Below are 27247 nucleotides of genomic sequence, written 5' to 3'. Positions count from 1 at the left end.
ACACCCCTCCTTCAGAGTGCAGGCACTGTACTTCCCATCTCCAGGACTCAAGTCCGGCCTGCCGGTTTCCCTGAACCCCTTCATAAATGTTACTTTGCTCACACTCCAACAGCACGTCAAGTATTAAAAACCATTTGTCTCCATTCACTCTATCAAACACGCTCACGCATGCCTGCTGGAAGTCCAAGCTCCTCGCACACAAAACCTCCTTTACCCCCTCCCTCCAACCAACATGACATCTCCACTGCCTCCAGCCTTCTCCTCGCTGCAACATTCATCACCCATGCTTCACACCCATATAAGAGCGTTGGTAAAACTATACTCTCATACATTCCCCTCTTTGCCTCCAAGGACAAAGTTCTTTGTCTCCACAGACTCCTAAGTGCACCACTCACCCTTTTCCCCTCATCAATTCTATGATTCACCTCATCTTTCATAGACCCATCCGCTGACACGTCCACTCCCAAATATCTGAATACGTTCACCTCCTCCATACTCTCTCCCTCCAATCTGATATCCAATCTTTCATCACCTAATCTTTTTGTTATCCTCATAACCTTACTCTTTCCTGTATTCACTTTTAATTTTCTTCTTTTGCATACCCTACCAAATTCATCCACCAATCTCTGCAACTTCTCTTCAGAATCTCCCAAGAGCACAGTGTCGTCAGCAAAGAGCAATTGTGGCAACTCCCACTTTATGTGTGATTCTTTATCTTTTAACTCCACGCCTCTTACCAAGACCCTCGCATTTACTTCTCTTACAACCCCATCTATAAATATATTAAATAACCACGGTGACATCACACATCCTTGTCTAAGGCCTACTTTTACTGGGAAAAAATTTCCCTCTTTCCTACATACTCTAACTTGAGCCTCACTATCCTCGTAAAAACTCTTCACTGCTTTCAGTAACCTACCTCCTACACCATACACCTGCAACATCTGCCACATTGCCCCCCTATCCACCCTGTCATACGCTTTTTCCAAATCCATAAATGCCACAAAGACCTCTTTAGCCTTATCTAAATACTGTTCACTTATATGTTTCACTGTAAACACCTGGTCCACACACCCCCTACCTTTCCTAAAGCCTCCTTGTTCATCTGCTATCCTATTCTCCGTCTTACTCTTTTTTTTTTTTTTTTTTATCAACAAGTCAGCCGTCTCCCACCGAGGCAGGGTGACCCAAAAGAAGAAAGAAAATCCCCAAAAAGAAAATACTTTCATCATCATTCAACACTTTCACCACACTCACACATTATCACTGTTTTTGCAGAGGTGCTCAGAATACAACAGTTTAGAAGCATATACGTATAAAGATACACAACATATCCCTCCAAACTGCCAATATCCCAAACCCCTCCTTTAAAGTGCAGGCATTGTACTTCCCATTTCCAGGACTCAAGTCCAACTATATGCAAATAACCGGTTTCCCTGAATTCCTTCACTAAATATTACCCTGCTCACACTCCAACAGATCGTCAGGTCCCAAGTATCATTCGTCTCCATTCACTCCTATCTAACACGCTCATGCACGCTTGCTGGAAGTCCAAGCCCCTTGCCCACAAAACCTCCTTTACCCCCTCTTTCCAACCCTTTCGAGGACGACCCCTACCCCTCCTTCCTTTCCCTATAGATTTATATGCTTTCCATGTCATTCTACTTTGATCCATTCTCTCTAAATGACCAAACCACCTCAACAACCCCTCTTCTGCCCTCTGATTAATGCTTTTATTAACTCCACACCTTCTCCTAATTTCCACACTCCGAATTTTCTGCATAATATTTACACCACACATTGCCCTTAGACAGGACATCTCCACTGCCTCCAACCGTCTCCTCGCTGCTGCATTTACCACCCAAGCTTCACATCCATATAAGAGTGTTGGTACTACTATACTTTCATACATTCCCTTCTTTGCCTCCATAGATAACGTTTTTTGACTCCACATATACCTCAATGCACCACTCACCTTTTTTCCCTCATCAATTCTATGATTAACCTCATCCTTCATAAATCCATCTGCCGACACGTCAACTCCCAAGTATCTGAAAACATTCACTTCTTCCATACTCCTCCTCCCCAATTTGATATCCAATTTTTCTTTATCTAAATCATTTGATGCCCTCATCACCTTACTCTTTTCTATGTTCACTTTCAACTTTCTACCTTTACACACATTCTCAAACTCATCCACTAACCTTTGCAATTTTTCTTTAGAATCTCCCATAAGCACAGTATCATCAGCAAAAAGTAACTGTGTCAGTTCCCATTTTGAATTTGATTCCCCATAATTTAATCCCACCCCTCTCCCGAGCACCCTAGCATTTATTTCTTTTACAACCCCATCTATAAATATATTAAACAACCATGGTGACATTACACATCCCTGTCTAAGACCTACTTTTACCGGGAAGTATTCTCCCTCTCTTCTACATACCCTAACCTGAGCCTCACTATCCTCATAAAAGCTCTTTACAGCATTTAGTAACTTACCACCTACTGCATATACTTGCAACATCTGCCACATTGCTCCTCTATCCACTCTATCATATGCCTTTTCTAAATCCATAAATGCAATAAAAACTTCCCTACCTTTATCTAAATATTTTTTATTATTTTTTATTATCACACTGGCCGATTCCCACCAAGGCAGGGTGGCCCGAAAAAGAAAAACTTTCACCATCATTCACTCCATCACTGTCTTGCCAGAAGGGTGCTTTACACTACAGTTTTTAAACTGCAACATTAACACCCCTCCTTCAGAGTGCAGGCACTGTACTTCCCATCTCCAGGACTAAGTCCGGCCTGCCGGTTTCCCTGAACCCCTTCATAAATGTTACTTTGCTCACACTCCAACAGCACGTCAAGTATTAAAAACCATTTGTCTACAACAGTTTTGGTAATCCCGCACCTCCTCCTAACTTCCAAACTACGAATTCTCTGCATTATATTCACACCACACATTGCCCTCAGACATGACATCTCCACTGCCTCCAGCCTTCTCCTCGCTGCAACATTCATCACCCATGCTTCACACCCATATAAGAGCGTTGGTAAAACTATACTCTCATACATTCCCCTCTTTGCCTCCAAGGACAAAGTTCTTTGTCTCCACAGACTCCTAAGTGCACCACTCACTCTTTTCCCCTCATCAGTTTTATGATTCACCTCATCTTTCATAGACCCATCCGCTGACACGTCCACTCCCAAATATCTGAATACATTCACCTCCTCCATACTCTCTCCCTCCAATCTGATATTCAATCTTTTAAATCACCTAATCTTTTTGTTATCCTCATAACCTTACTCTTTCCTGTATTCACCTTTAATTTTCTTCTTTTGCACACCCTACCAAATTCATCCACCAATCTCTGCAACTTCTCTTCAGAATCTCCCAAGAGCACAGTGTCATCAGCAAAGAGCAGCTGTGACAACTCCCACTTTGTGTGTGATTCTTTATCTTTTAACTCCACGCCTCTTGCCAAGACCCTCGCATTTACTTCTCTTACAACCCCATCTATAAATATATTAAACAACCACGGTGACATCACACATCCTTGTCTAAGGCCTACTTTTACTGGGAAAAAATTTCCCTCTTTCCTACATACTCTAACTTGAGCCTCACTATCCTCGTAAAAACTCTTCACTGCTTTCAGTAACCTACCTCCTACACCATACACTTGCAACATCTACCACATTGCCCCCCTATCCACCCTGTCATACGCCTTTTCCAAATCCATAAATGCCACAAAAACCTCTTTAGCCTTATCTAAATACTGTTCACTTATATGTTTCACTGTAAACACCTGGTCCACACACCCCCTACCTTTCCTAAAGCCTCCTTGTTCATCTGCTATCCTATTCTCCGTCTTACTCTTAATTCTTTCAATAATAACTCTACCAGACACTTTACCAGGTATACTCAGCAGACTTATCCCCCTATAATTTTTGCACTCTCTTTTATCCCATTTGCCTTTATACAAAGGAACTATGCATACGCTCTGCTAATCCCTAGGTACCTTACCCTCTTCCATACATTTATTAAATAATTGCACCAACCACTCCAAAACTATATCCCCTCCTGCTTTTAACATTTCTATCTTTATCCCATCAATCCCGGCTGCCTTACCCCCTTTCATTTTACCTACTGCCTCACGAACTTCCCCCACACTCACAACTGGCTCTTCCTCACTCCTACAAGATGTTATTCCTCCTTGTCCTATACATGAAATCACAGCTTCCCTATCTTCATCAACATTGAACAATTCCTCAAAATATTCCCTCCATCTTCCCAATACCTCTAACTCTCCATTTAATAACTCTCCTCTCCTATTTTTAACTGACAAATCCATTTGTTCTCTAGGCTTTCTTAACTTGTTAATCTCACTCCAAAACTTTTTCTTATTTTCAACAAAATTTGTTGATAACATCTCACCCACTCTCTCATTTGCTCTCTTTTTACATTGCTTCACCACTCTCTTAACCTCTCTCTTTTTCTCCATATACTCTTCCCTCCTTGTATCACTTCTACTTTGTAAAAACTTCTCATATGCTAACTTTTTCTCCCTTACTACTCTCTTTACATCATCATTCCACCAATCGCTCCTCTTCCCTCCCGCACCCACTTTCCTGTAACCACTAAATACTGTTCACATATATGCTTCAATGTAAACACTTGATCTACACATCCCCTACCCACTCTGAAGCCTCCCTGCTCATCCGCAATCCTGCATTGTCTTACCTCTAATTCTTTCAGTTATAACCCTACCGTATACTTTTCCTGGTATACTCAGTAAACTTATTCCTCTATAATTTTTACGATCTCTTTTGTCCCCTTTCCCTTTATATAAAGGGACTATACATGGTCTCCGCCAATCCCTAGGTACCTTTCCCTCTTTCATACATTTATTAAACAAAAGTACCAACCACTCCAACACTATATCCCCCCCTGCTTTTAACATTTCTGTCATGATCCCATCAGTTCCAGCTGCTTTACCCCCTTTCATTCTACGTAATGCCTCACGTACCTCCACCACACTTACATTCAGTTCTTCTTCTCTCCTAAAAGATGGTTTACCTCCCTGGCCAGTGCATGAAATTACCGCCTCCCTTTCTTCCTCAACATTTAAAAGTTCCTCAAAATATTCTCGCCATCTACCTAATACCTCCCTCTCCCCATCTACTAACTCCCCTACTCTGTTTTTAACTGACAAATCCATACTTTCCCTAGGCTTTCTTAACCCTTTGACTGTCGAAGGGCCCAATCCTGAAGTTGCTCCTGGTGTCGCAAAATATTCGAAAAAAAAAAAAATTATTTTTTCTTACGAAATGATAGAGAATCTTTTCCCGATTGTAAAGACACCAAAAAAACGAAATTTGATGGAAAACTGACGGAATTACGCTCTCGCGAAGTTAGTGACTTCGGCGATATTTAAAAATCGGCAATTTCGCCCACTTTGAGCTCTATTTTCGGCTAATTCCGTTATTCCAGTCAACCAAACTCATAACTATTTCTTCAGAACTCTATTTTTTCTATCGATTGAGCACAAGAAACTGCCCATTTACCGATTTCAACTACCCAATAACATGGTCAGAAATTTGCAATTTGGCCAATTTCACGAAAAATAAAAAATACGACATTTTCAAAATAAGGTCCAGAATGAACAATGCAGACATTCCTGGCTCTAAAATAAGATTTTCTTTGTTCATCAGTCATGTCTCCAGGTCCCTGTGATATTACTCTTGCTTTTTATTTTGAAATTTTATTCAAACAAAAAATAGAAGATTTACTGTTATGCAGACTACTGCAATACTGTAATAATTGTAAAAATTACATCAACCCATTCATGACTGCGTATTAGAATGGCTATTTGGACATTTATTGGACAATGACATCATTTGTTTACTTTTGAACATCGGCAAAAATCAAACATTTCCTGTACTTTGTGCTCCATTTCCAGGTTCTTTTTATAGTAAAATTAATCAAAATCACCTCCATTTCTATAATATAGTTTCCATTCTATCAAATGAGACCATGAAAACGAGAATACAACCACAAATACTATACGAAAATAGACCACAAAGTCGGCATTTTAATTAAAAAAAACGGTCGGAGTTTTTTTTTTCTCATTATGCACTGCGTGCTCCAGGATTTTTTTTATGTGGTGCACACTGACCACACAGACCCATTCTCTCACATGTGGGCCTACTAGCTTTCTCCTGCCTGATTTGAAGCCGCTAGAATTTATGAGTATATATACGTCAAACACGGTACATCACAAACATATATATACGGCCGCGACAGTCAAAGGGTTAACTTGTTTAACTCGCTCCAAAATTTTTTCTTATTTTCATTAAAATTTCTTGACAGTGCCTCTCCCACTCTTTCATCTGCTCTCCTTTTGCACTCTCTCACCACTGTCTTCACCTTTCTTTTACTCTCCATATACTCTGCTCTTCTTATAACACTTCTGCTTTGTAAAAACCTCTCATAAGGTACCTTTTTCTCTTTTATTACACCCTTTACTTCATCATTCCACCAATCACTCCTCTTTCCTCCTGCCCCCACCCTCCTATAACCACAAACTTCTGCCCCACATTCTGATACTGCATTTTTAAAACTATTTCAACCCTCTTCGACCCCCCCACTACTCATCTTTGCACTAGCTCACCTTTCTGCCAATAGTCGCTTATATCTCGCCCGAACTTCCTCCTCCCTTAGTTTATACACTTTCACCTCCCTCTTACTTGTTGTTGCCACCTTCCTCTTTTCCCATCTACCTCTTACTCTAACTGTAGCTACAACTAAATAATGATCCGATATATCAGTTGCCCCTCTATAAACATGTACATCCTGGAGCCTACCCATCAACCTTTTATTCACCAATACATAATCTAACAAACTACTTTCATTACGTGCTACATCATACCTTGTATATTTATTTATCCTCTTTTTAATAAAATATGTATTACTTATTACTAAATTTCTTTCTACACATAGCTCAATTAAAGGCTCCCCATTTACATTTACCCCTGGCACCCCAAATTTACCTACTACTCCCTCCATAACATTTTTACCCACTTTAGCATTGAAATCCCCAACCACCATTACTCTCACCATCATATGGTGGATTCTGTTTGTCTGTCATCAGACAAATAGTATTCAAGTACCAAGGAACAACACCTGCAATAGACCGCCCACGAAATTATCAACAACTACCTTCTCGTCTGAAGCATGGTGATCACTTCCTAGTAAAACTGCCTGCTACTGCTTTCAAGAAAAAGGCCCAGAAGAGGTGTTACGTCTGTGCACATACAAAAAACGCCCACAACAATGCAGAGACACTCGTTTTATGTGTGAGGAATGTAAAACACCACTGTGCATGACACCGTGTTTCAAAGACTTCCACAGGCTGCAGAACTTCTAGAAACATGTCCTGTGACTGTATATGTGTATATAAAATATAGAAAAATAGTAAACAACATTTCGTATTGTTTGTTTGTGTAAATATTTTCTGTAAACAAAACAGTGACAGTAGTGTTCATGCAGTTATTGTGTAGAATAGAAAAAGAAATAACTTACAAAATAGTGCTCATATTGGTCTCACAGGCCATAAAAGTTACTTGGAAAAAAAAAATAATAGAAAATAGCACATAAAAACTAAATAAAACAATACCGGGTGATGGCAGTCGGCAATGATACCATATACCGCGGATTTTGTGTCAACTTCACGCCTCCATATCTCGGTAAGTATTGATGGTAAAAATTTTTTGTTTAACCTTTAATGTTTAGAAAAAAAAAACTATCTTTTCATAAGAAAAAATATATATTTTTTTTTTTGAAATTTGGGCGACCCTGAGAACAAGTCTCTGAGAGGACCTGCCGACCTCCAAAGGGTTAACACTTAAATGTCCTTCCTTGGAGATCTATAAAAGATTCAAAACATGACACATTAATAGTTCTGATGTGACCACTTGGTCACAGGCCTTCTTAGAGAGTCTTTCTCATTGGGTCAGCTCTGCAAAATAAACATTTGGTAAATTTGGGAACCCTGTCCTCCACAACAGTTGACAACTGAATAGCTTTCAGGAGGTCACAGTCTTCTTAGGCCTCACCCAGCTGCTGCAGAGTCGGGATTTTTTACCATGTCAGCACTGAGACCCCTTCTCAAACTGGGTTCCATTTGAGCTGGTTCATCATTGCCCAGAGTCTCCTGCAGGTCAGACTCAATGAACAGGCTCCCCATGCCTGAACTATCACCACAGTCTGCAGAAGGGTCACAGAGAGACAGCTCCTGCCTTGTTTCCCTGTCTAGTTCTAGTACACACTGACAAACTTTCAGTCACCGTTGCTCCAAACATTCCTCACTTTTGAGGAGTCCCAAAACATTGTTGCCTAGTAGAAGGTCAGTACCTGCAAAAAGGTAAATCTTCTGTAATACTTACAGGTAAGTACCCAGACTGATACTCCGACTCCACTCACAGTGTATGAACTGGGGCCCTAACAGTGGATCCTGCAATACCTCTTAGATTAATATCCAAACCAGTGTAAGTATCTTCTGACACTGGTAATACACCTTTGCGTAGCAAAGAGAAGGTACTACATCCATCCCTTAAGGACATTATACTTTCCACCCTACCTTCATTTTGATGCAAGACCATGGTAGACTCACTTCAAAAGACCTTTTTCCGAGGGTCTAAGAGAGCTGGTCTTCCTTGTGTACCTTCAGGCAACACTGCAATGCAAGCAACAGCATGTGTAACTGGTGTACTTACTGGAGAAGCATCTGCTGCAGCCTGGTCTCTAAGCATCTTTCTACAATATGGCTGCAGGTGGCCCTGTTTATTGCAATATGCACAGTGATAAGGTTTGAAAGCCCCTGGCCCACTTGGCATAGGCTGGGGCCCTTGACCCTGGGGAACTGGGCTCTTCCTACCTGTCTCTGGTAGTCCTGGACCTGTGACAGCTGACTTAAAACCTTCCTGGGCAGGTACTTGAGAATTAGGCTTATTAACACTCTTGTGGTTATTAGGCTGGGAAATATGTGGCTTAAACTTCTGGAATTTCTAATTCCTACTGGTGGGTGGAGAAAAGTTACCACTATTAGTAAGATCAGGGTGGTAGTTACTACCAAGTTTTTGGTTAGCTAAAAATCTATCACCCATCTCTAAAGCCTGATTAAAATCATCGAGATCCTTCTCCTCAAGGTATGCCTTAAGGTCAGGAGGAACATTTCTCAGAAGATCCTCTAGGAAAATTAAGGTACGTGCACCCTCATAATCATCTACCACCTGACTTAAGAAATCGTAATGACACGATTGCAAGGCTAGCTGGTCTAGTGGCTAACGCGACGGGCTGGAGTTTTGAGACTCTATGACCGCGGGTTCAATCCCGGCCGGGGGTATGGTTCATCTACCACCTCTTTTGAGCGCCACCACCTGTTTAGAAGTGATATCTTCTCCCTACTGTATTCCACCAAAGACTGCCCTCCTTGAAACTTTAATCCTCCAAACTTCTGCCGGTACCTTTCTGGCAACAACTGATAAGCCAGCAACATTACCTCCTTAACCCCTTCAGGGTCCAAGGCCAAAATCTGAAGTGGTGCTCCAGTGTCCAAGAAATTTTGAAAAAAAAAAAAAATTATTTTTTCTTTCAAAATTAAAGAGTATATTTTTGTGAAGGTAATAAGACAAAAAAAAGTTTTTTTCTGATCAGTACTTACCGAGATACAGCGGTGGGAAGTTGACCCAAAATGACCCGGTGGCGGAAACATCAGTGACTTCCGCAAAATCCCATTTTTTTATTTTATGTTTTTTTTATACTTTTTTCTTTTCTTTTCTAATTTTTTTCTTTTTCTAATAACATTTGTGGCCTGTGAGACCAGTATAATGTATATTGTATTCAACATTGTATTCAACACAATAATTGCACTAATTTGTTTATCATTATATTGCTTACAAAACTTGTTTACAAGTTTATTGTAAACAAAATGATGAAAATATTAGTGCAGTTATTGTGTTGAATACAATGGTACCATATGGTACAATGGTGCCATATGGTACAATATGGTACAATGGCACATGATACAATGGTACCATATGATACAATGGTACCACATGGTAGAATGGCACCATTTGGTACAATGGTACCATATGATACAATGGTACCATATGGTGCAATGGTACCTTATGGTACTGATACAATGGTACAATATGATACAATATGGTAGAATGGCACCATTTGGTACAGTTGTAATGGTACCATATGGTACCATATGATGCAATGGTACCATATGGTACATTGTACCATACAGTACAATGATACCATATGGTTCATTGTACCATATGGTACTGTTGTATTCAACACACTAATATTTTCATTATTATTTTGGTTACAATAGTTGTTTACAACAAAAATATGCAAAAATGTTGTATATTAGTAATGTTCTATTATATATTTACAAGTGTACAGGAACTTTACGTGTTCCTTGAGGTGGATGACAAAGCACTTTGTCTCGGAAACTGCGGAGTCAGTAGCTAGCTTGCGTCGCCACTCACTCAGTCTTGGCTGGTGTCTCATGCCACCCACACCTATTGACCATATGGTACACGGTATATGTTACAGGGTACCATATGGTACATTGTACTATATGGTAAAGGGTACCATGCAGTACAGGATAACATATGGTGCAGGGTACCATATGGTACAGGGTACCATATGGTATGGTACCATATGGTACAGGGTACCATATGGTGCAGGGTACCATATGGTACAGGGTACCATATGGAACAGGGTACCATATGGTACAGGGTACCATATGGTACAGGGTACCATATGGTACAGGGTACCATATGGTACAGGGTACCACATGGTACAGGGTACCACATGGTACAGATACAGGGATAACTATAGAAATAATTCACCCTGACTTTTTTGCGTTATCCTAGGATTTTATACATATGCTGCTATGTATGATAATCTATGTAATTGTATTTCTGTACACCTGAATAAACTTACTCAAGTGCATGTGGCAGCATAAGTAAGTTCATTTAGTTATACACAAATAAAGTTACATAGAATATCATACTTAGCAGCATATGTTTGGAGAACCTAGGATAACCCAAAAAAGTCAGACATATTTATTTCCATTAGGGTCCCTGTACCCTGTACCATATACCATTGTACCCTGATACCATTGTATGACATGGCACCATTGTACCATATGGTACCATTGTACCATATGGCACAATGGTACCATATGGTTCAAAACCATAGAATTCGTCTTCAGCTCCACTTCCATCAGTCTTAGAACTGTAAGTTGTGAAGAGGAGAGTCAGAATTCGCCCGGAGAGTGAGTGGGGTGTGAGAGCATCTTGCCGCCAGGCACTATGAACAAAGCTACTTTGCCGGCGTTCCCACAATGCCATGTGGGCGTCCAGATTTTTTCTATGGTGTGCACACTGACCACCCAGACCCATTCTCTTAGATGTAGGCCTACCAGCCTTCTCATGCTAAATTTGAGGGCGCTAGAATTTTGGCATAGATCTACGGTTTGGACCCTGAACGTAAAGCCGTAGATCTACGGGACGGACCCTGAAAGGGTTAAGTCTCTTATAATCAGAATAGTCTGGTTTCCCTAGAGAACTAACTGCTTGTAACTCTTTATCAACTAATTGGGTTCGCGCTAATGTTGCCCATGCATTGTCCAGCCACTTTTGGGATTTGGCTGTACAGTGGAACCTTGACTTACGAGTGTGAGATATGAGCCGTTGCTGGGTCAGTTTTTTGCTCTGAGTTACGAGCCATCTCCCCCGCTTCCCCCTCAACCCAAAACCTGGACACCTCGCTGGTTTATCTACGATTTCATGCTTTAATTTCATGGAAATCATCCTCTTTTTCTTCTCAGCACTGTCCTTTACACTTACTTAGGACCATGCTTAGAAAAATGAAATTTGGCCAAATGATTGTCAAAAATGTAAGCAAAGCATGAGAGAACTGCTCCCACAGCGAGGTAAACAGTGCACTGAGTTGGCGGCATTCATTATTTTAATAATGATAATAATTATTAGTAGAAGTATTAGTATTATTATTAATTTAGGTAACTAGAGCACAGATCCAATTCCCTAGATCAAGAGCCCCCTCACCAGCATCAAGGTTCCTTGATGCTGGTGAGGGGCTCTTGATCTTGGGAATTGGATCTGTGCTCCAGCTCCCTAAATTAATAATGATAACAATAGTAATAATTATAATAATAATTATAATAATAATAATAATAATACAGTGGACCCTTGGGTAACGGCGTTAATCCGTTCCAGAGAGCTCACCTTTAACCGATTTGGACATTAGCCGAATTAATTTTCCCCATAAGAAATAATGGAAATCCAATTAATTCGTTCCAGACACCCAAAAGTTTTAAACAAAATAATTTTTTTTATGTGAAATATACATTTCCTTACACAGAAAACAATGAGAAATGCATAATAAACAATACTGAAATGACACTTACCTTTATTGTGGACTTATTGATGAGTGATGAGACAGGAGGAGGGGAGAGGATGTAGGTGTACTATTGTTTGGAAGGGAATCCCCTTCCATAAAGACTTCAGGTAACAAGTCCTTTTCTGGGGTTACCTCCCTTCTTTGTTTTTTAATGCCACTAGGACCAGCTTGAGAGTCACTGGACCCATTGAACAAAATATCTGTCCAGAGAGCTCTGTTTCTGGCATCCCTTTAAAATTTCCCTAAAATGGAACACAAGTGTGTCATTGTACATGTTGCCAATATGGCTTGCAACAGTTGTGTCAGGATAACTTTCATCCATAAAGGTTTGCACTTTAACCCGCTTTGTACAAATGTCCTTAATCTTTGATGAAGGCAACTTCCTCACTCTCTCTTCCTCCTCATCTGAAGCACATTCCTGAGCTGTGATCTGTTGCTGTTGCACCTGAAGTTCTTGCAGCTCTGTAGTGGTTAGCTCTTCATTGTCATCCTCCACCAACTCTTCCACATCCTCGCCACTAACCTCCAACCCCATGGACTTCCCCAATGCCACAATAGATTCCACAACTGGCATAGGCTCCTCAGGGTTAGTCCCAAACTCTTAAAAATCCCTCTTTTGTACACATTCTGGCCACAATTTTCTCCAAGCAGAGTTCAAAGTCCTGCAAATCACTCTCTCCCAAGCCTTACCTATAAGGTTTATGCAACTGAGGATACTGAAGTGATCTTTCCAAAATTCTCTTAGGGTTAATTCAGTGTCTGAGGTCACTTCAAAGCACTTTTGAAACACTGCATTGGTGTACAGTTTTTTGAAGTTTGAAATGATCTGCTGGTCCATGGGCTGGAGGAGAGGAGTGATATTAGGAGGCAAAAACTTCACTTTGATGAAGCTCAACTCCCTGACGGTTTGCTCTTGCAAGTCGTGAGGATGAGCAGGAGCATTGTCCATTACCAGGAGGCACTTGAGTGACAATTTATTTTCCAGGAGGTATTTTTTCACAGTGGGGCCAAATACGTCATAAAACCATTCAAGGAAAATGTCCCTAGTGACCTATGCCTTACTGTTTGCTCTCCACATCACACACAGTTTAGTCTTGATGACATTGTTTTTCTTGAACACTCTGGGAGTTTCAGAGTGATACATGAGTAAAGGCTTCACTTTGCAATCCCCACTGGCATTACTACGAAACATGAGAGTTAGCATGTCTTTCATAGATTTGGGTCCTGGGAGTGCCTTTTCCTCCTGAGTAATGTAGGTCCTGTTTGGCATTTTCTTCCAAAACCTGTTTTGTCACAATTGAACACTTGTTGGGGTTTTAGTTTTTCAGCCTCTATGTACCCTTCCAAAGCCTGTTTTGTCACAATTGAACACTTGTTGGGGTTTTAATTTTTCAGCCTCTATGTACCCCTTAAAGTCCTGCACATATTTTTCAGCTGCTTTTTTGTCAGACTGGCAGCCTCACCATGCCTTATCACACTGTGTATGCCACTACGATTCTTAAATCTCTCAAACTAACCTTTGCTGGCCTTAAATTCACTAACATCAGCACTAGTTTCAAGCGTTTTCTTCAGTAGATTATCATGCAACTGCCTTGCCTTTTCACATATTATTGACTGAGAAACACTATCTCATGATAAATGATCCACACCAACAACAGTCTCTCCACATCTTTGATTATTTGCGATCTCTGTTTTGTAAGCATACTTGCACTTTTCGCAACAACAGCTTCCTTGATTACCTTTTTGTTGGCCAAAATAGTAGTGATGGTTGAATGGAGCTTGTTGTATAACCTGGCCAACTCGGAGACACGCACTCCACTTTTGTACTTTGCGATTATCTCTTTCTTTAATTCAATAGCATTTCTCACCCTTTTTACCACAGGGTTGGCACTAGAGGCTTATTTAGCAGTTACAAGCACTAAAAATACTGGAATACTACAAAATGTATCGCATGTACACAGAATCGTCCGGACTGGCTTGTAAAAATGACACACTAGTTGAAGGCTGGGCAGCTCAGGCGCTCATGTCAGACGGACAGGTGGACATGTTTGGGACGAATGCCCTTAACCGAATTCTTGGGCTTTACCTAAGCCAATACTTTGATGCAAAAATGCGCCTCTATCCAATTTTGGCTTTAGCTGATGCTGCCGTTACCCAAGGGTCCACTGTACAGTGGACCCCCGGTTAACGATTTTAATCCGTGCAAGAGGGGTAATTGTTATGCGAAATAATCGTTATGTGAATGAATTTTCCCCATAAGAAATAATGGAAATAAAATTAATCTGTGCAAGACACCCAAAAGTATGAAAAAAAAAATTTTACCACATGAAATATACATTTTCCCACACACAAAGAGAAGGATACATGCACAATAGTAGAGTAGTACATGCACAGTATATATTGTGCATGTACTAGTCTACTAAATGAAGAATAAATGACACTTACCTTTATTGAAGATGCAGCAATGACTGATGAGACACTGTGTCCTGGGAGTGCCTTTTCCTCCTGAGTACTGTAGGTCCTGTTTGGCATTTTCTTCCAGAACAGGCCTTATCACACTGTGTATGCCACTACGATTCTTAAATCTCTCAAACCAACCTTTGCTGGCTTTAAATTCACCAATATGAGCACTAGTTCCAGGCATTTTTCCCTGTTCACCTGGGTGTTAGTCAACTTTTGTGGGTTGCATCCTGGGAGACAAGATTAAGGACCCCAATGGAAATAAGTTAGACAGTCTTCGATGACACTGACTTTTTTGGGTTATCCTGGGTGGCAAATCCTCTGGGGTTAATTGTTTCTTGGTATTCTCAATAAGCCACACCAACAACGGTGCTACAGCAGCAGCAGCAGCTGACAGTGCAGCAGCAGCAGCAGCTGACAGTGCAGCAGCAGCAGCAGCTGTACCAGCAATAGTAGCGATGGTTGATTGGGGTTTATTATACAACCTGGCCAGCTTGGAGACATGCACTCCACTTTCATACTTATCAATGATCTTTTTCTTCATCTCTATTGTAATTCTCACCCTTATTGCTGTAGGGTTGGCACTAGAAGCTTTCTTGGGGCCCATGGTCACTTATTTTCCAGAAAAAGCACCGAAAACACTGTAATAATACGAAATATTCCGATTGTATGCTTGGATGTTACCGCGGAGGCTGGCTGGTAAACAATGCCACCGGCGGAACATGTGAGCGTGGCTCAGGCCGCGTCTCGGACGAAAATCGGTAACCGGGTTTTTAAGCAGTATGTGAGGCAAAATTTTTGCGATTAAAGTAAGCGGTATGCGAAATAATCGCTATGTGATGCCATCGTTATGCGGGGGTCCACTGTATTATAATAATAATAATAATAATAATAACGATAGACCTTCAGTTCCCTAAATTAATAATAATAACAATAATAATAATAATTATAATTATTGTCAATAATACAGTGGACCCTCGCCTAACGCTATTAATCCGTTCCTAAGAGCTCAACGTTAGGCGAAATAATTTTCCCCATAAGAAATAATGAAAATCAAATTAATCCGTTCCTGACACCCCAAAGTATGAACAAAAAAAATTTTTTACCACATGAAATATTAATTTTAATACACACAAACTGAAGAAGACATGCACAGTTACATGACACTTAACTTTATTGAAGATCTGGTGATGATTGATGGGATGGGAGGAGGGGAGACTGTGGATGGTGTTAATGTTTAGAAGGGGAATCCCCTTCCATTAGGACTTGAGGTGGCAAGTCCTTTTCCGGGGTTACTTCCCTTCTTTTAATGCCACTAGGACCAGCTTGAGAGTCACTGGACCTGTGTCGGACATCATATTTGTCCATAGAGGCCTGTACCTCCCGTTCCTTTATGACATTCCTAAAGTGTTTCACAACATTGTCAGTGTAATAGTCACCAGTACGGCTTGCAATAGCTGTGTGAGGGTGATTTTCATCAAAAAAGGTTTGCACTTTAAGCCACATTGCACACATTTCCTTAATCTTTGAAGTGGGCAACTTCTTCAATGTCTCTATCCCCTCCTCCGAAGCAGTTTCCTCAGGTGTGGCCTCTTGCTGTTGAAGATGATCTAGCAGCTCATCAGTGGTCAGTTCTTCATTGTCCTCCTCCACCAACTCTTGCACATCCTCCCCACTAACCTCCAACCCCAAGGACTTCTCCAATGCCACAATGGATTCCTCAACTGGCATAGGATTCCCAGGGTTAGCCTCAAACCCTTCAAAATCCCTTTTGTCTACACATTCTGGCCACAGTTTCTTCCAAGCAGAGTTCAAGGTCCTCTTGGTCACTTCCTCCCAAGCCTTACCTATAGTGTTTACACAATTGAGGATGCTAAAGTCATCTCTCCAAAACTCTCTTAGAGTCAATTGAGTTTCTGAGGTCACTACAAAGCACCTTTCAAACATAGCTTTTGTGTACAGTTTCTTGAAGTTGGAAATGACCTGCTGGTCCATTGGCTGCAGGAGAGGAGTGGTATTACTAGGCAAAAACTTGACCTTAATGAAGCTCATTTCCACAGAAAGTCGCTTTGCCATGTCTGAAGGATGACCAGGAGCATTGTCTAATACCAGGAGGCACTTAAGGTCTAATTTCTTTTCAATTAGGTAATTTTTCACAGTGGGGGCAAATGCATGGTGTAACCAGTCATAGAAAAAGTCCCTAGTGACCCATGCCTTACTGTTTGCCCTTCACAGCACACACAAATTAGCCTTGAGGACATTTTTTTTCCTGAACACACTGGGAGCTTCAGAGTGATACACCAATAAAGGCTTCACTTTGCAATCACCACTAGCATTGGCACACATCAAGAGAGTAAGCCTGTCTTTCATAGGCTTATGTCCTGGGAGTGCCTTTTCCTCCTGAGTAATGTAGGTCTTGCTTGGCATTTTCTTCCAAAACAGGCCTGTTTCGTCACATTAAAACACTTGTTCAGGTTTCAGTCCTTCACTGTCTATGTACTCCTTGAATTCCTGCACATATTTTTCAGCCGCTTTGTGGTCCGAACTGGCAGCCTCACCATGCCTTATCACACTATGAATGCCACTATGATTCTTAAATCTCTCAAACCAACCTTTGCTGGCCTTAAATTCACTCACATCACCACTAGTTGCAGGCATTTTTCTAATTAAATCATCATGCAACTTCCTAGCCTTTTCACATATGATCGCTTGAGAGATGCTATCTCCTGCTATCTGTTTTTCGTTTATCCACACCAATAACAGTCTCTCAACATCTTCTATCACTTGCGATCTCTGTTTCAAAAACAAAGTTGCACCTTTGGCAAGAACAGCTTCCTTGATTGCCGTTTTGTTGGCCACAATAGTAGCGATGGTTGATTGGGGTTTTGTGTTCAACCTGGCCAGCTCGGAGACACGTACTCCACTTTCATACTTAGCAATGATCTCTTTCTTCATATCCATAGTAATTCTCACCCTTTTTGCTGTAGGGTTGGCACTAGAAGCTTTCTTGGGGCTCATGGTGACTTATTTTGCAGGTGCAATCACTAAAAAGGCTGTGATAATATGAAATGTTCCGATTGTATGCTTGGAAGCGACTGTGGTGGCTGGCTTGTAAACACTGGAACCCATGGAACAAGTGAGGCGGGCTTAGGCCGCACGTGGACGCGTCTCGAATGAATCACGTTGAGCGAGTTTTTTAGCGCTAGCCAAGGCAAAATTTTTGTGTTAAAATGTATCGCTAGGCGGATTTAACGTCATGCGATGCGTTCGTTAGACGAGGGTCCACTGTAATTATAATTATTATTATAATAATGATAGAGCTTCAGTTCCCTGAATTAATAATGGAATGATGAAGTAAAGGGTGTGATAAAAGAGAAAAAGGTACTAATAATAATAATAATAATAATAATAATACTACTACTACTACTAATAATAATAATAATAATAATAATACATACATAATAATAATTCATCAGTTGGCACAGCTGATGCCAAAACATCTGGTAAGCAATACACGTGTTTACATTGCTGTGGGGGCAGTTCTCTTGTGCTTGGTTGCATTTTTTACAGTCATTTGGCCATATTTATTTTTTGTAACCATGGGTCCTAAGAAAATAAGTGCAAAGGACAGTGCTGAAAAGAAAAAGACGACGATTTCCATTGACTTAGCCAGGCAATACCAGCTTAGTACAAATTGTATCAGTTAAGTTCAGGGATAAAACAAAACTTGTGTTGTTGGAGGTTTACAGGGCCACTGACATCATATGCCACACTGCCAGTCTCCCACCCTCAACATCCCCCACCCTCAGCATCCCCCACCCTCAACATTCCCCACCCTCAGTATCCCCCACCCTCAACATCCCCCACCCTCAACCTCTCCCACCATCTCTGCTCCAAGTGTATAAGTACATATATACGTACAATAGTCAAAGTGGGACAGGAAATGGTGGACGCTTCTGCTGCTGCCTCTGCCACCATATTATGGCCTATTTTATTCATTCTAGAGTATATATCATGTTTCTTTGTTAATTATATTGTTTATTATGTCATATTAGATGAATTGTGATAGATAAATAAGCTGTACAGTTGATAATAGCATCATATTCAAGTATTTTGTCTTGCCTCCAGAGTGCAGGAATGGATTAATGGCTATTCAATTAATTTAAATGAGGAAAATTGATTTGACATACTAGCAAACTGAGTCATGAGCTAGGTAATGGAACAGATTAAACTCGTAAGTCAAGGTTCCACTGTATGCACTTTCGAACAACAGAAAAAACTGGTCTGGGTCTTTCTCTAGGAATCTGGGCACAAATTTTATGGCTTTATCCAAATGAAAAACATCTACCCTCGTGTCTGTGGCTCGTTGAGAAGCAGCCTGCATCTCTTTAGCTCTTTCTTGAGCCCTAAACTCTTCTAAATCTTTCTGTTACTGGATCTTTGTACACTTGATCTTTTTCTTCTGCAACTAGGGCTAATTTCAGCTTCATAAGTTCTATTTCCCTATCCATGTTCCTAACACTGGGGCCTAACTCAGGGCTTCCTCCATAACCCATATCATCCCCAGAATTTTCACCAATGTCAGACATTTTGGAAATTAATAGCACAAAACATTTGCTATCTGCCATAAAACTTACTGATATGAAATAATAAATCACACAGCAAAGCACATCCACTAACTTATTATTATATTCACAAGAAGTTACTATCACACAACTCCCTAAAAAAAAAAAAAAAAAAAAAAAAAAAAAAAAAAACAGGATTGCACACATAAAACCCTGGCAGAAAAATGGAGCTATTGCACCTGCCAAGGTAAATTATTCCCAGAAAATTACTGCATTAATAACATCCTAAAAATCAGCAATATTGCACCTGCAAAAGTAAATTATTCACAGAGTATTAGTTATTAATAACACCCTAAAAATCAGCAATATTGCACACACAAACAAATAGTAACCTGGGTTTATTACACCTGCAAAGGTAAATTAACATTTTCGTGTGAGTAATTTATAGTGAATCCTTCTTCTAACCAACCCAATAAAGTATAATTATTGTCTTTCCAGGTTGCAAACTTGAATTGTCACTTAACATTTGATAATTCTCCCATATACAGGCCCCCATGTTATGCAGAAAGCGGGAGCTCCTGGGGCCTATGGGCCTTGTCTAAGGGCAAAGGTAAAAGTTACACAAATCTCCTCTCAAAACAGGCCCCCCAGAGCTGTCCCAGTCAAAACATAAAGTGCTAAACCAGCATTTAGGGCATCAATCGGTTGGTTATTAGAGGGTTCAGGCAAAATTCCTTATTAGAAAAATATACATTTATTAGTATTAACACTATATACACACACCAGAAAGACACTCCCACATTTCTCTTGGCCTAAACACCCAACTACAAGTACATAAGGAACCGGCGGGCTGGAGAGTTAGACCAGCACAAAGACACACATGTACCTTTGGAGTCGGTGCCCAGCAGACGCTGTCCCCTACTCTCTTCCCAAGACCATCTCATCCTATTTCATCAGTCCTCACTCATCCCGCAGGGCCCTGACCACATCAGAGCTCAGGTGAGCGTACTGGTTAACAATAAAAGAGCCTATGGCTTGAGTTGCCTAGACAAAAAAGTGTACAAACTTAGCTCAGATACACGGCGCCTTGCCAGCGTGTTCACTCCATGCTGCTTCCCACGTAACTGCCTACCCGAAGCCACCCACGCTTACCCCGATGCTATCTACACCCTTGGAAAATAAATCCCGGCAGGATCTCTTTTATTTCAGTTTAAACTACTTTACAGTACAAAATAGCATATTTCTAAAATTATGCTTTACATTTATTCATAGTGTATACATTATGATTTACAATTGTCAATTTATAAAATTATGGCACATTTCTCCATTATACATTTTACGCAATGCAGCAATCTGCATAACAGCAGCGTATGTGTAAAGATCCTAGGATAACCCAAAAGAATCAGACAAAGTGATTTATTTCCATTAAGGTCCCTGTTCCTGTACCCTGGTACATTGTACCATATGGTACAATATGGTACCATATGGTACCATATGGTACCCTATACCATATGCAATTCCAAGGGGACTGAGGACATCCTGTAGCCCTTCACCTGGAATAGACAGTGAAAGTGACGATGATGTGGCTACAATTGGGATGGATAGACTACATGCGTCAGTAGGTAGTAGTGATGCCACGAGCATGCAAGCATGCGTGCATGTAGCATGTGGCACCAGCCCAGACTGGGAGTGAATCTGGGACTCAAGCCATTGACTCAGCAGTTCCAGGACAAAGAACATCATCATCCACTGGTGGAAGTAGATGTCTGTGGCTGAAATGTATTTGTTTTGCTACAGTAATGCTTATGCCTCATCTCTATAAGCATAATATAAAATCATACTGGTCCACAGATGAGTAAGACACCACTGTGCATGACACCTTGTTTCAAAGACTTTCACAGACTGTAGCAATTCTAGGAACATGTAAATATATAATAGAACATTACTAATATACAACATTTTTGCATGTTTTTTGATGTAAACAATTATTGTAAACAAAATGATGAAAACATTAGTGTGGTCATTGTGTTGAATACAATGAGTGTACATATATACATTATGCATTATATTGATCTCACAGGCCACAAACATTACTGGAAAAATCAAAATTAGAAAAGAAAAGAAAAAAAGGAACAAAACAGTAAAATAAAAAATGCAACTTTGTGGAAGTCGCGAATGTTGCCACCACCCGGTCATTTAGGGTCAACTTCACGCCTCTTTATCTTGGAAACTACTGATCAGAATTTTTTTTTTGTTTTATTACCAATAGAAAAATATTATCTTTAATTCTGTAATTTTTTTTTTTTTTTTTTTTTCAAAAATTCTTGGACCCTGGCTGTCATTCTGAGATTTGGCCTCTGGACTCTGAAAGGGTTAAAGTTGTAGAACAATGGCACAAACCCTGAAAAGGTTATGGTCCCGTAGTACTACAACTTTGAAGCCTGGGTCAGTCCTGTAGTTCTACGTCATGAGCTCACTCAGATAAGCTGTGAATGATAATTTAGGCCTAGATATGAAAGAATGGGTCTGTGTGGTAAGTGTGTGCCATGTAAAAAAATTTCTGCAGCAAGCAGTGCATAATGGGAAAAAATGTGACTGTGTTTCTGGTTAAAAATAGGAATTTGCAGTGTATTTTCATATGGTTTTTATTGTTGCATTCTTGGTTTCTTGGGCTCCTATGATAGAATGGAAGTTACATCACAGAAGTAGAGATGATTTTAATTGGTTTCAGGACTGAAAGTAGTTTCAAATTGAGGTCAAATTAGTGGGAATGTTCGATTTTTGCTTATATTCTAGAGTAAACAAATTACGTCACTTGTCCAAAATACGTCCAGCTGGTTGGTCTAATATGTGTCCACAAATGCACTGACTTTATACAATTTTTACAGTGATGCAGTAGTCTGCATAACAGTAAATCTTTTATTTTTTGTGTGAATAAAAATACAAAATGGAAAGCAAGCGTAATATAGGAGAGGCCTGAGAAACGTGACTAATGAACAGAGGAAATGTTGTTTTAGTGCCAGGAATGTTTACATTGTTTATTCTGGACCCTGCTTTGAAATTGTCACTTTTTTAGTTTTGTGTGAAATTTGCCAAATTACCAATTTCTTATCACTTTATTGGGTAGTTAAATTAAGTAAATGGGCAGTTTCTTGTATTCAGTCAATAGAATAGAAGGAATACTAGCAAAATACTTATGAATTTGGTTGACTGGAGCAACAGAATTGGCTGAAAATAGGACTCAAAGTAGGTGAAATCACCTACAAGACAGCAAAATTTGCAAGTGTAATTCAATAAGTTTTTCATCAAATTTTGTACTTTTGGTTTCATTACCTTTGAAAAGAAATTCTTTGTCATTTCATGAGATTTTTTTTTAAAATTCTCTGACCCTGAAAACAAGTTTCAAATCAAGAGTTCCAACCCTCGAAGGGTTAAAAGATGAAAAAATATAAAGCACATCTGAAATGATAGAGCAATATTTTTATTATTTATTATCACACTGGCCGATTCCCACCAAGGCAGGGTGGCCCGAAAAAGAAAAACTTTCACCATCATTCACTCCATCACTGTCTTGCCAGAAGGGTGCTTTACACTACAGTTTTTAAACTGCAACATTAACACCCCTCCTTCAGAGTGCAGGCACTGTACTTCCCATCTCCAGGACTCAAGTCCGGCCTGCCAGTTTCCCTGAACCCCTTCATAAATGTTACTTTACTCACACTCCAACAGCACGTCAAGTATTAAAAACCATTTGTCTCCATTCACTCCTATCAAACACGCTCATGCATACCTGCTGGAAGTCCAAGCCCCTCGCACACAAAACCTCCTTTACCCCCTCTCTCCAACCTTTCCTAGGCCGACCCCTACCCCGCCTTCCTTCCACTACAGACTGATACACTCTTGAAGTCATTCTGTTTCGCTCCATTCTCTCTACATGTCTGAACCACCTCAACAACCCTTCCTCAGCCCTCTGGACAACAGTTTTGGTAATCCCGCACCTCCTCCTAACTTCCAAACTACGAATTCTCTGCATTATATTCACACCACACATTGCCCTCAGACATGACATCTCCACTGCCTCCAGCCTTCTCCTCGCTGCAACATTCATCACCCATGCTTCACACCCATATAAGAGTGTTGGTAAAACTATACTCTCATACATTCCCCTCTTTGCCTCCAAGGACAAAGTTCTTTGTCTCCACAGACTCCTAAGTGCACCACTCACTCTTTTTCCCTCATCAATTCTATGATTCACCTCATCTTTCATAGACCCATCCGCTGACACGTCCACTCCCAAATATCTGAATACATTCACCTCCTCCATACTCTCTCCCTCCAATCTGATATTCAATCTTTCATCACCTAACAGTAACTAAATTGTTGAAGCCAATTTAAGTAAATATACCACCAAGGTATATAGATACCCTAAGCCCATGCTTCTTTCAAAATGGCTATCATGACTGCAGTGTGTGGACAGTGTAAAAGAAAATTAAGAGGTACTATAAGAGGAATTTGGTGGGTAATAGACAAAAGCTGGTATTATGTTATCTGTGCTCAAATTTACACTGAGTATATATTTATCAATGAGACTGAATGAAGGAAATGTTACTGGATATGTAAATAAATCACACATTGTGGGTTATAACATTTTATTATGAAAACATTATGTCCACCAGGAGCTTTATCAGTTCACAAAGAGAACAAGACATGGGTATTTATAGAGGTTGGAGAGAGACCCTGAGGTGAAAGAATGAGATTATGAAGTCAAATGTGAGTAGCCAGCTTAGTAAGTAAAGTTAAGTAACTGCAGTATCAGGTACTGGTAGAATACCACTGAGCCTCACTGAAACTTTGGAAATTGTGAATAATCCCAAGATTTGATTAATGTCATTGGTTATAACCCTCATTGTGAATTTTACTGAATATGTACATATTATTAAAAAGTTTGGGCAGGTGCAGTAATAAAAAAAAGTGCTCTTGGAGAGCTTACTGGAAATACATGAAAATAGGAAAATGAAGCAGATACAGCTCAAAGAACTAGTGTACAGACCAGGATAAGTGAGACAAAAATAATGCAAGGTAGTGAGTGATCCAGTAACATAATATCAAAAGTTAACAATAGCATGAAAAAACACAAAACAGCACAATCTGAAGATACATATTCAAAGAATGATACAGAAAAACTCAGATACAAAAAAACCCAGTGAGCAAAACTACAACTATCATTGTATTAATGGTATACAATATTGACAAGTTGGTGAATAAGACCCCTCAAGGAAGGTTCCTTGATGTTGGTGAGGGGCTCTTGATTTAGGGAATTGGATCTGTGCTCCAGTTCCCCAAATTAAGCCTGAATGCCTTCCACATCCCCCCCCAGGCGCTGTATAATCCTCCGGGTTTAGCGCTTCCCCCTTGATTGTAATAATAATAATGGTGAATAAGACACATGCAACACTTGGATATCTTTATTGCTCAGACATTTTGTCTGTGCAGCAGGCTTCTTCAGTCCAATACAGAAGTGATTAATGTATTGGAGATGTTTGAAGAAGTGGAGAATTTGAGGGGTTCAGTTCTTCAGTCTTTATAGGAATGGATAATTTTAAGGTGTTCAGTTCATCAGTCTTGATAAAAGTTGTTCAGTTTTATAATATTGATTACCTTGAAGTAGAGGTATACAACTGTGGATACATATACATGACATGTTCTTATGTATGAGAAGGGTTGAATTTGAAAAGAACCTGTTTAGTACTAGCTTGCTAGTGGTCTCCGTCTCCTGTCATTCCATCTCCAACAGCCACACCTCACTTCTCGTCTAGTATATCTAGTCTCAACAATTTTCCTCTACTTAAGACTGATCATTAATCTGATCAAATTCTATGACAGCTGAGGGACTGAATGCTTTAATATTACCTCCACTTCTGTCAAGGCTGAGGGACTGAACACCTTGATATATATTTTAAGTATTTCCATGTTTGTTAAACTCATTTTTTCCATTTATCTTTCAAGGAGAAGTTGTAGAGTTAGAATATATGAAGGCTAAGAAAGCTGTTGAAGACAAAATTAAAGAATACGAAGATCTGAATGCCAAGAGATATATAGAAACCCAGCAAGCAAGTTTACCATCTGAAGAACCAAGGTATAAAAAAGTTGAAGTGATGGAATACAGAGGAAGACCAGCTGCAGTAACAAGAAAATGTATACCTGAATTTGAAGGTAATAAATATATATAAATACATACACACATTATGTATACATACACACACATGAAAGTATACCGGTGGCGAATATTGGCTGTTTTTATGTTATCGGTATCAGTGAAAAAGTGGCTGATATCATCGATACTTTTTAAAATATTAATATTACACATGTTCAAGCACACATATATTTGCAAACACACATACAAGAACATTTTTCCTTAGCTAAGGGGCATGAGCTATGAAGAGAGGCTAATAAATTGAATTTAATGATATTAAAGGACAGAACAAACAGGGAAGACACGATTCCTACAAAATACTCAGGGGAATTGACAAGGTAGATTCATAGAAACATGTCATTTGAGAGGCAAGAAATGGAAACTCGGACACCATTGGAAGCTGATGACAGAAATGAGCAGCAGGAATGTCAGAAGTGTTCCTTTAGTCTCAGGGTGGTCAGGAAGTGGAATGATTTCAATAAGGAAGTGGTGAAGGTAGGCTCCACACACAGTTTTAAGAGCAGATACACAGGTACAGTAGGAGCCCATGAGAATATGAAGTGGTGAATCTAGCAAGTGGCAAGGTAAGAAGCGAGCCAGAAGCTGAGAATCAACCCCTGCCACCATAAAAGGGTGAGTACACATATACAGTTACAGAAAGAAACAAATATGCTAGGGTGAGGATAGTGGCTGAATGACTTTTTTTTTTTTTTACACAGGGTTTGACAAGGTTAGGTTAAGGATCCCTAGCTTTACTGACAAGCTATTTACAAGTTAAGGATTCCTAACTTTATTGACGAGCTAAGAGCTGTCACCTACATCAGCTCATTTGAAAGCATTTCTGTTGTTATGAAACATACAAGTAGGGAACAGGATGAAGTTGGAGCCATCTGTGGGTCAGCATTTTCATTTGATCAGCTGACTTTATCTCATTGACATCATAATGCTGTACGAATGTGTTCCAGACTCAAGTCATCCTGAGGATAAATGATCTCAGATGAAGTGATGTTCTGGAGAAGGGTACAACCAGAGTGAAGTTGCTGCTTTCTGCCCATCTTGTGGTATAGAAGCTTGCTTCTAGCTGTCCTCAAAGTGGAGCCAAGTGTGGTACTTTGACAATGTTGGCTATCCACATCCCTCCTGTGTTGAAGGCTCTGCTGAAATGACAAATCTATCCAAGATGGATCCAGGCGAGAGATGAGACATCTTGCTCTGTTCTTTACTCTGTCAAGCAGCCGCAGATGAGGGGGGAGGGGGCAAATCAATAAATTGGAGCATACTCAAGGTGTGAGCATACTTGTGCCTCATACAGAATCTCACAACCCCTACTGTCAAGCAGATGCGAGATATGGCAAAGTGCTGTAAGCTTCCTGGCTCCCTTGTTTGCAAGATTTACAACATGGTTCTTCATGATCAGTTTGGAGTCAGATTTCACCCTATGGATATCAACTTCTTCCCCAGGTACCAACACACTCCCATTCATACTTACTACAGCTCTGGCATTACCATCATGGTACCAGGAGA

At 40.1% G+C, this 27247-nt stretch overlaps 1 protein-coding gene across 5 annotated transcripts in view; it reads left to right on the top strand.

The window, feature by feature from the left end:
• The window catches only part of LOC128698270 (uncharacterized), an 82028-nt gene extending 56253 nt beyond the window's left edge, over positions 1-25775 (top strand). For all 5 annotated transcript variants that reach the window (XM_070080495.1, XM_070080494.1, XM_070080493.1 and 2 more), the window contains one exon: positions 25537-25775. In XM_070080495.1, the coding sequence (XP_069936596.1) occupies positions 25537-25760 (224 nt within the window). In that variant the 3' untranslated portion in view covers positions 25761-25775. The remainder of the gene's footprint in view (positions 1-25536) is intronic.
• Positions 25776-27247: the final 1472 nt, after the last annotated feature.

Source organism: Cherax quadricarinatus, unplaced genomic scaffold (genome assembly GCF_038502225.1).
Source record: "Cherax quadricarinatus isolate ZL_2023a unplaced genomic scaffold, ASM3850222v1 Contig533, whole genome shotgun sequence".
Lineage (NCBI taxonomy): Eukaryota > Metazoa > Arthropoda > Malacostraca > Decapoda > Parastacidae > Cherax > Cherax quadricarinatus.
The sequence above is the reverse complement of the archived record's forward strand: the minus strand, read 5'-3'. Positions and strand labels throughout refer to the sequence as shown.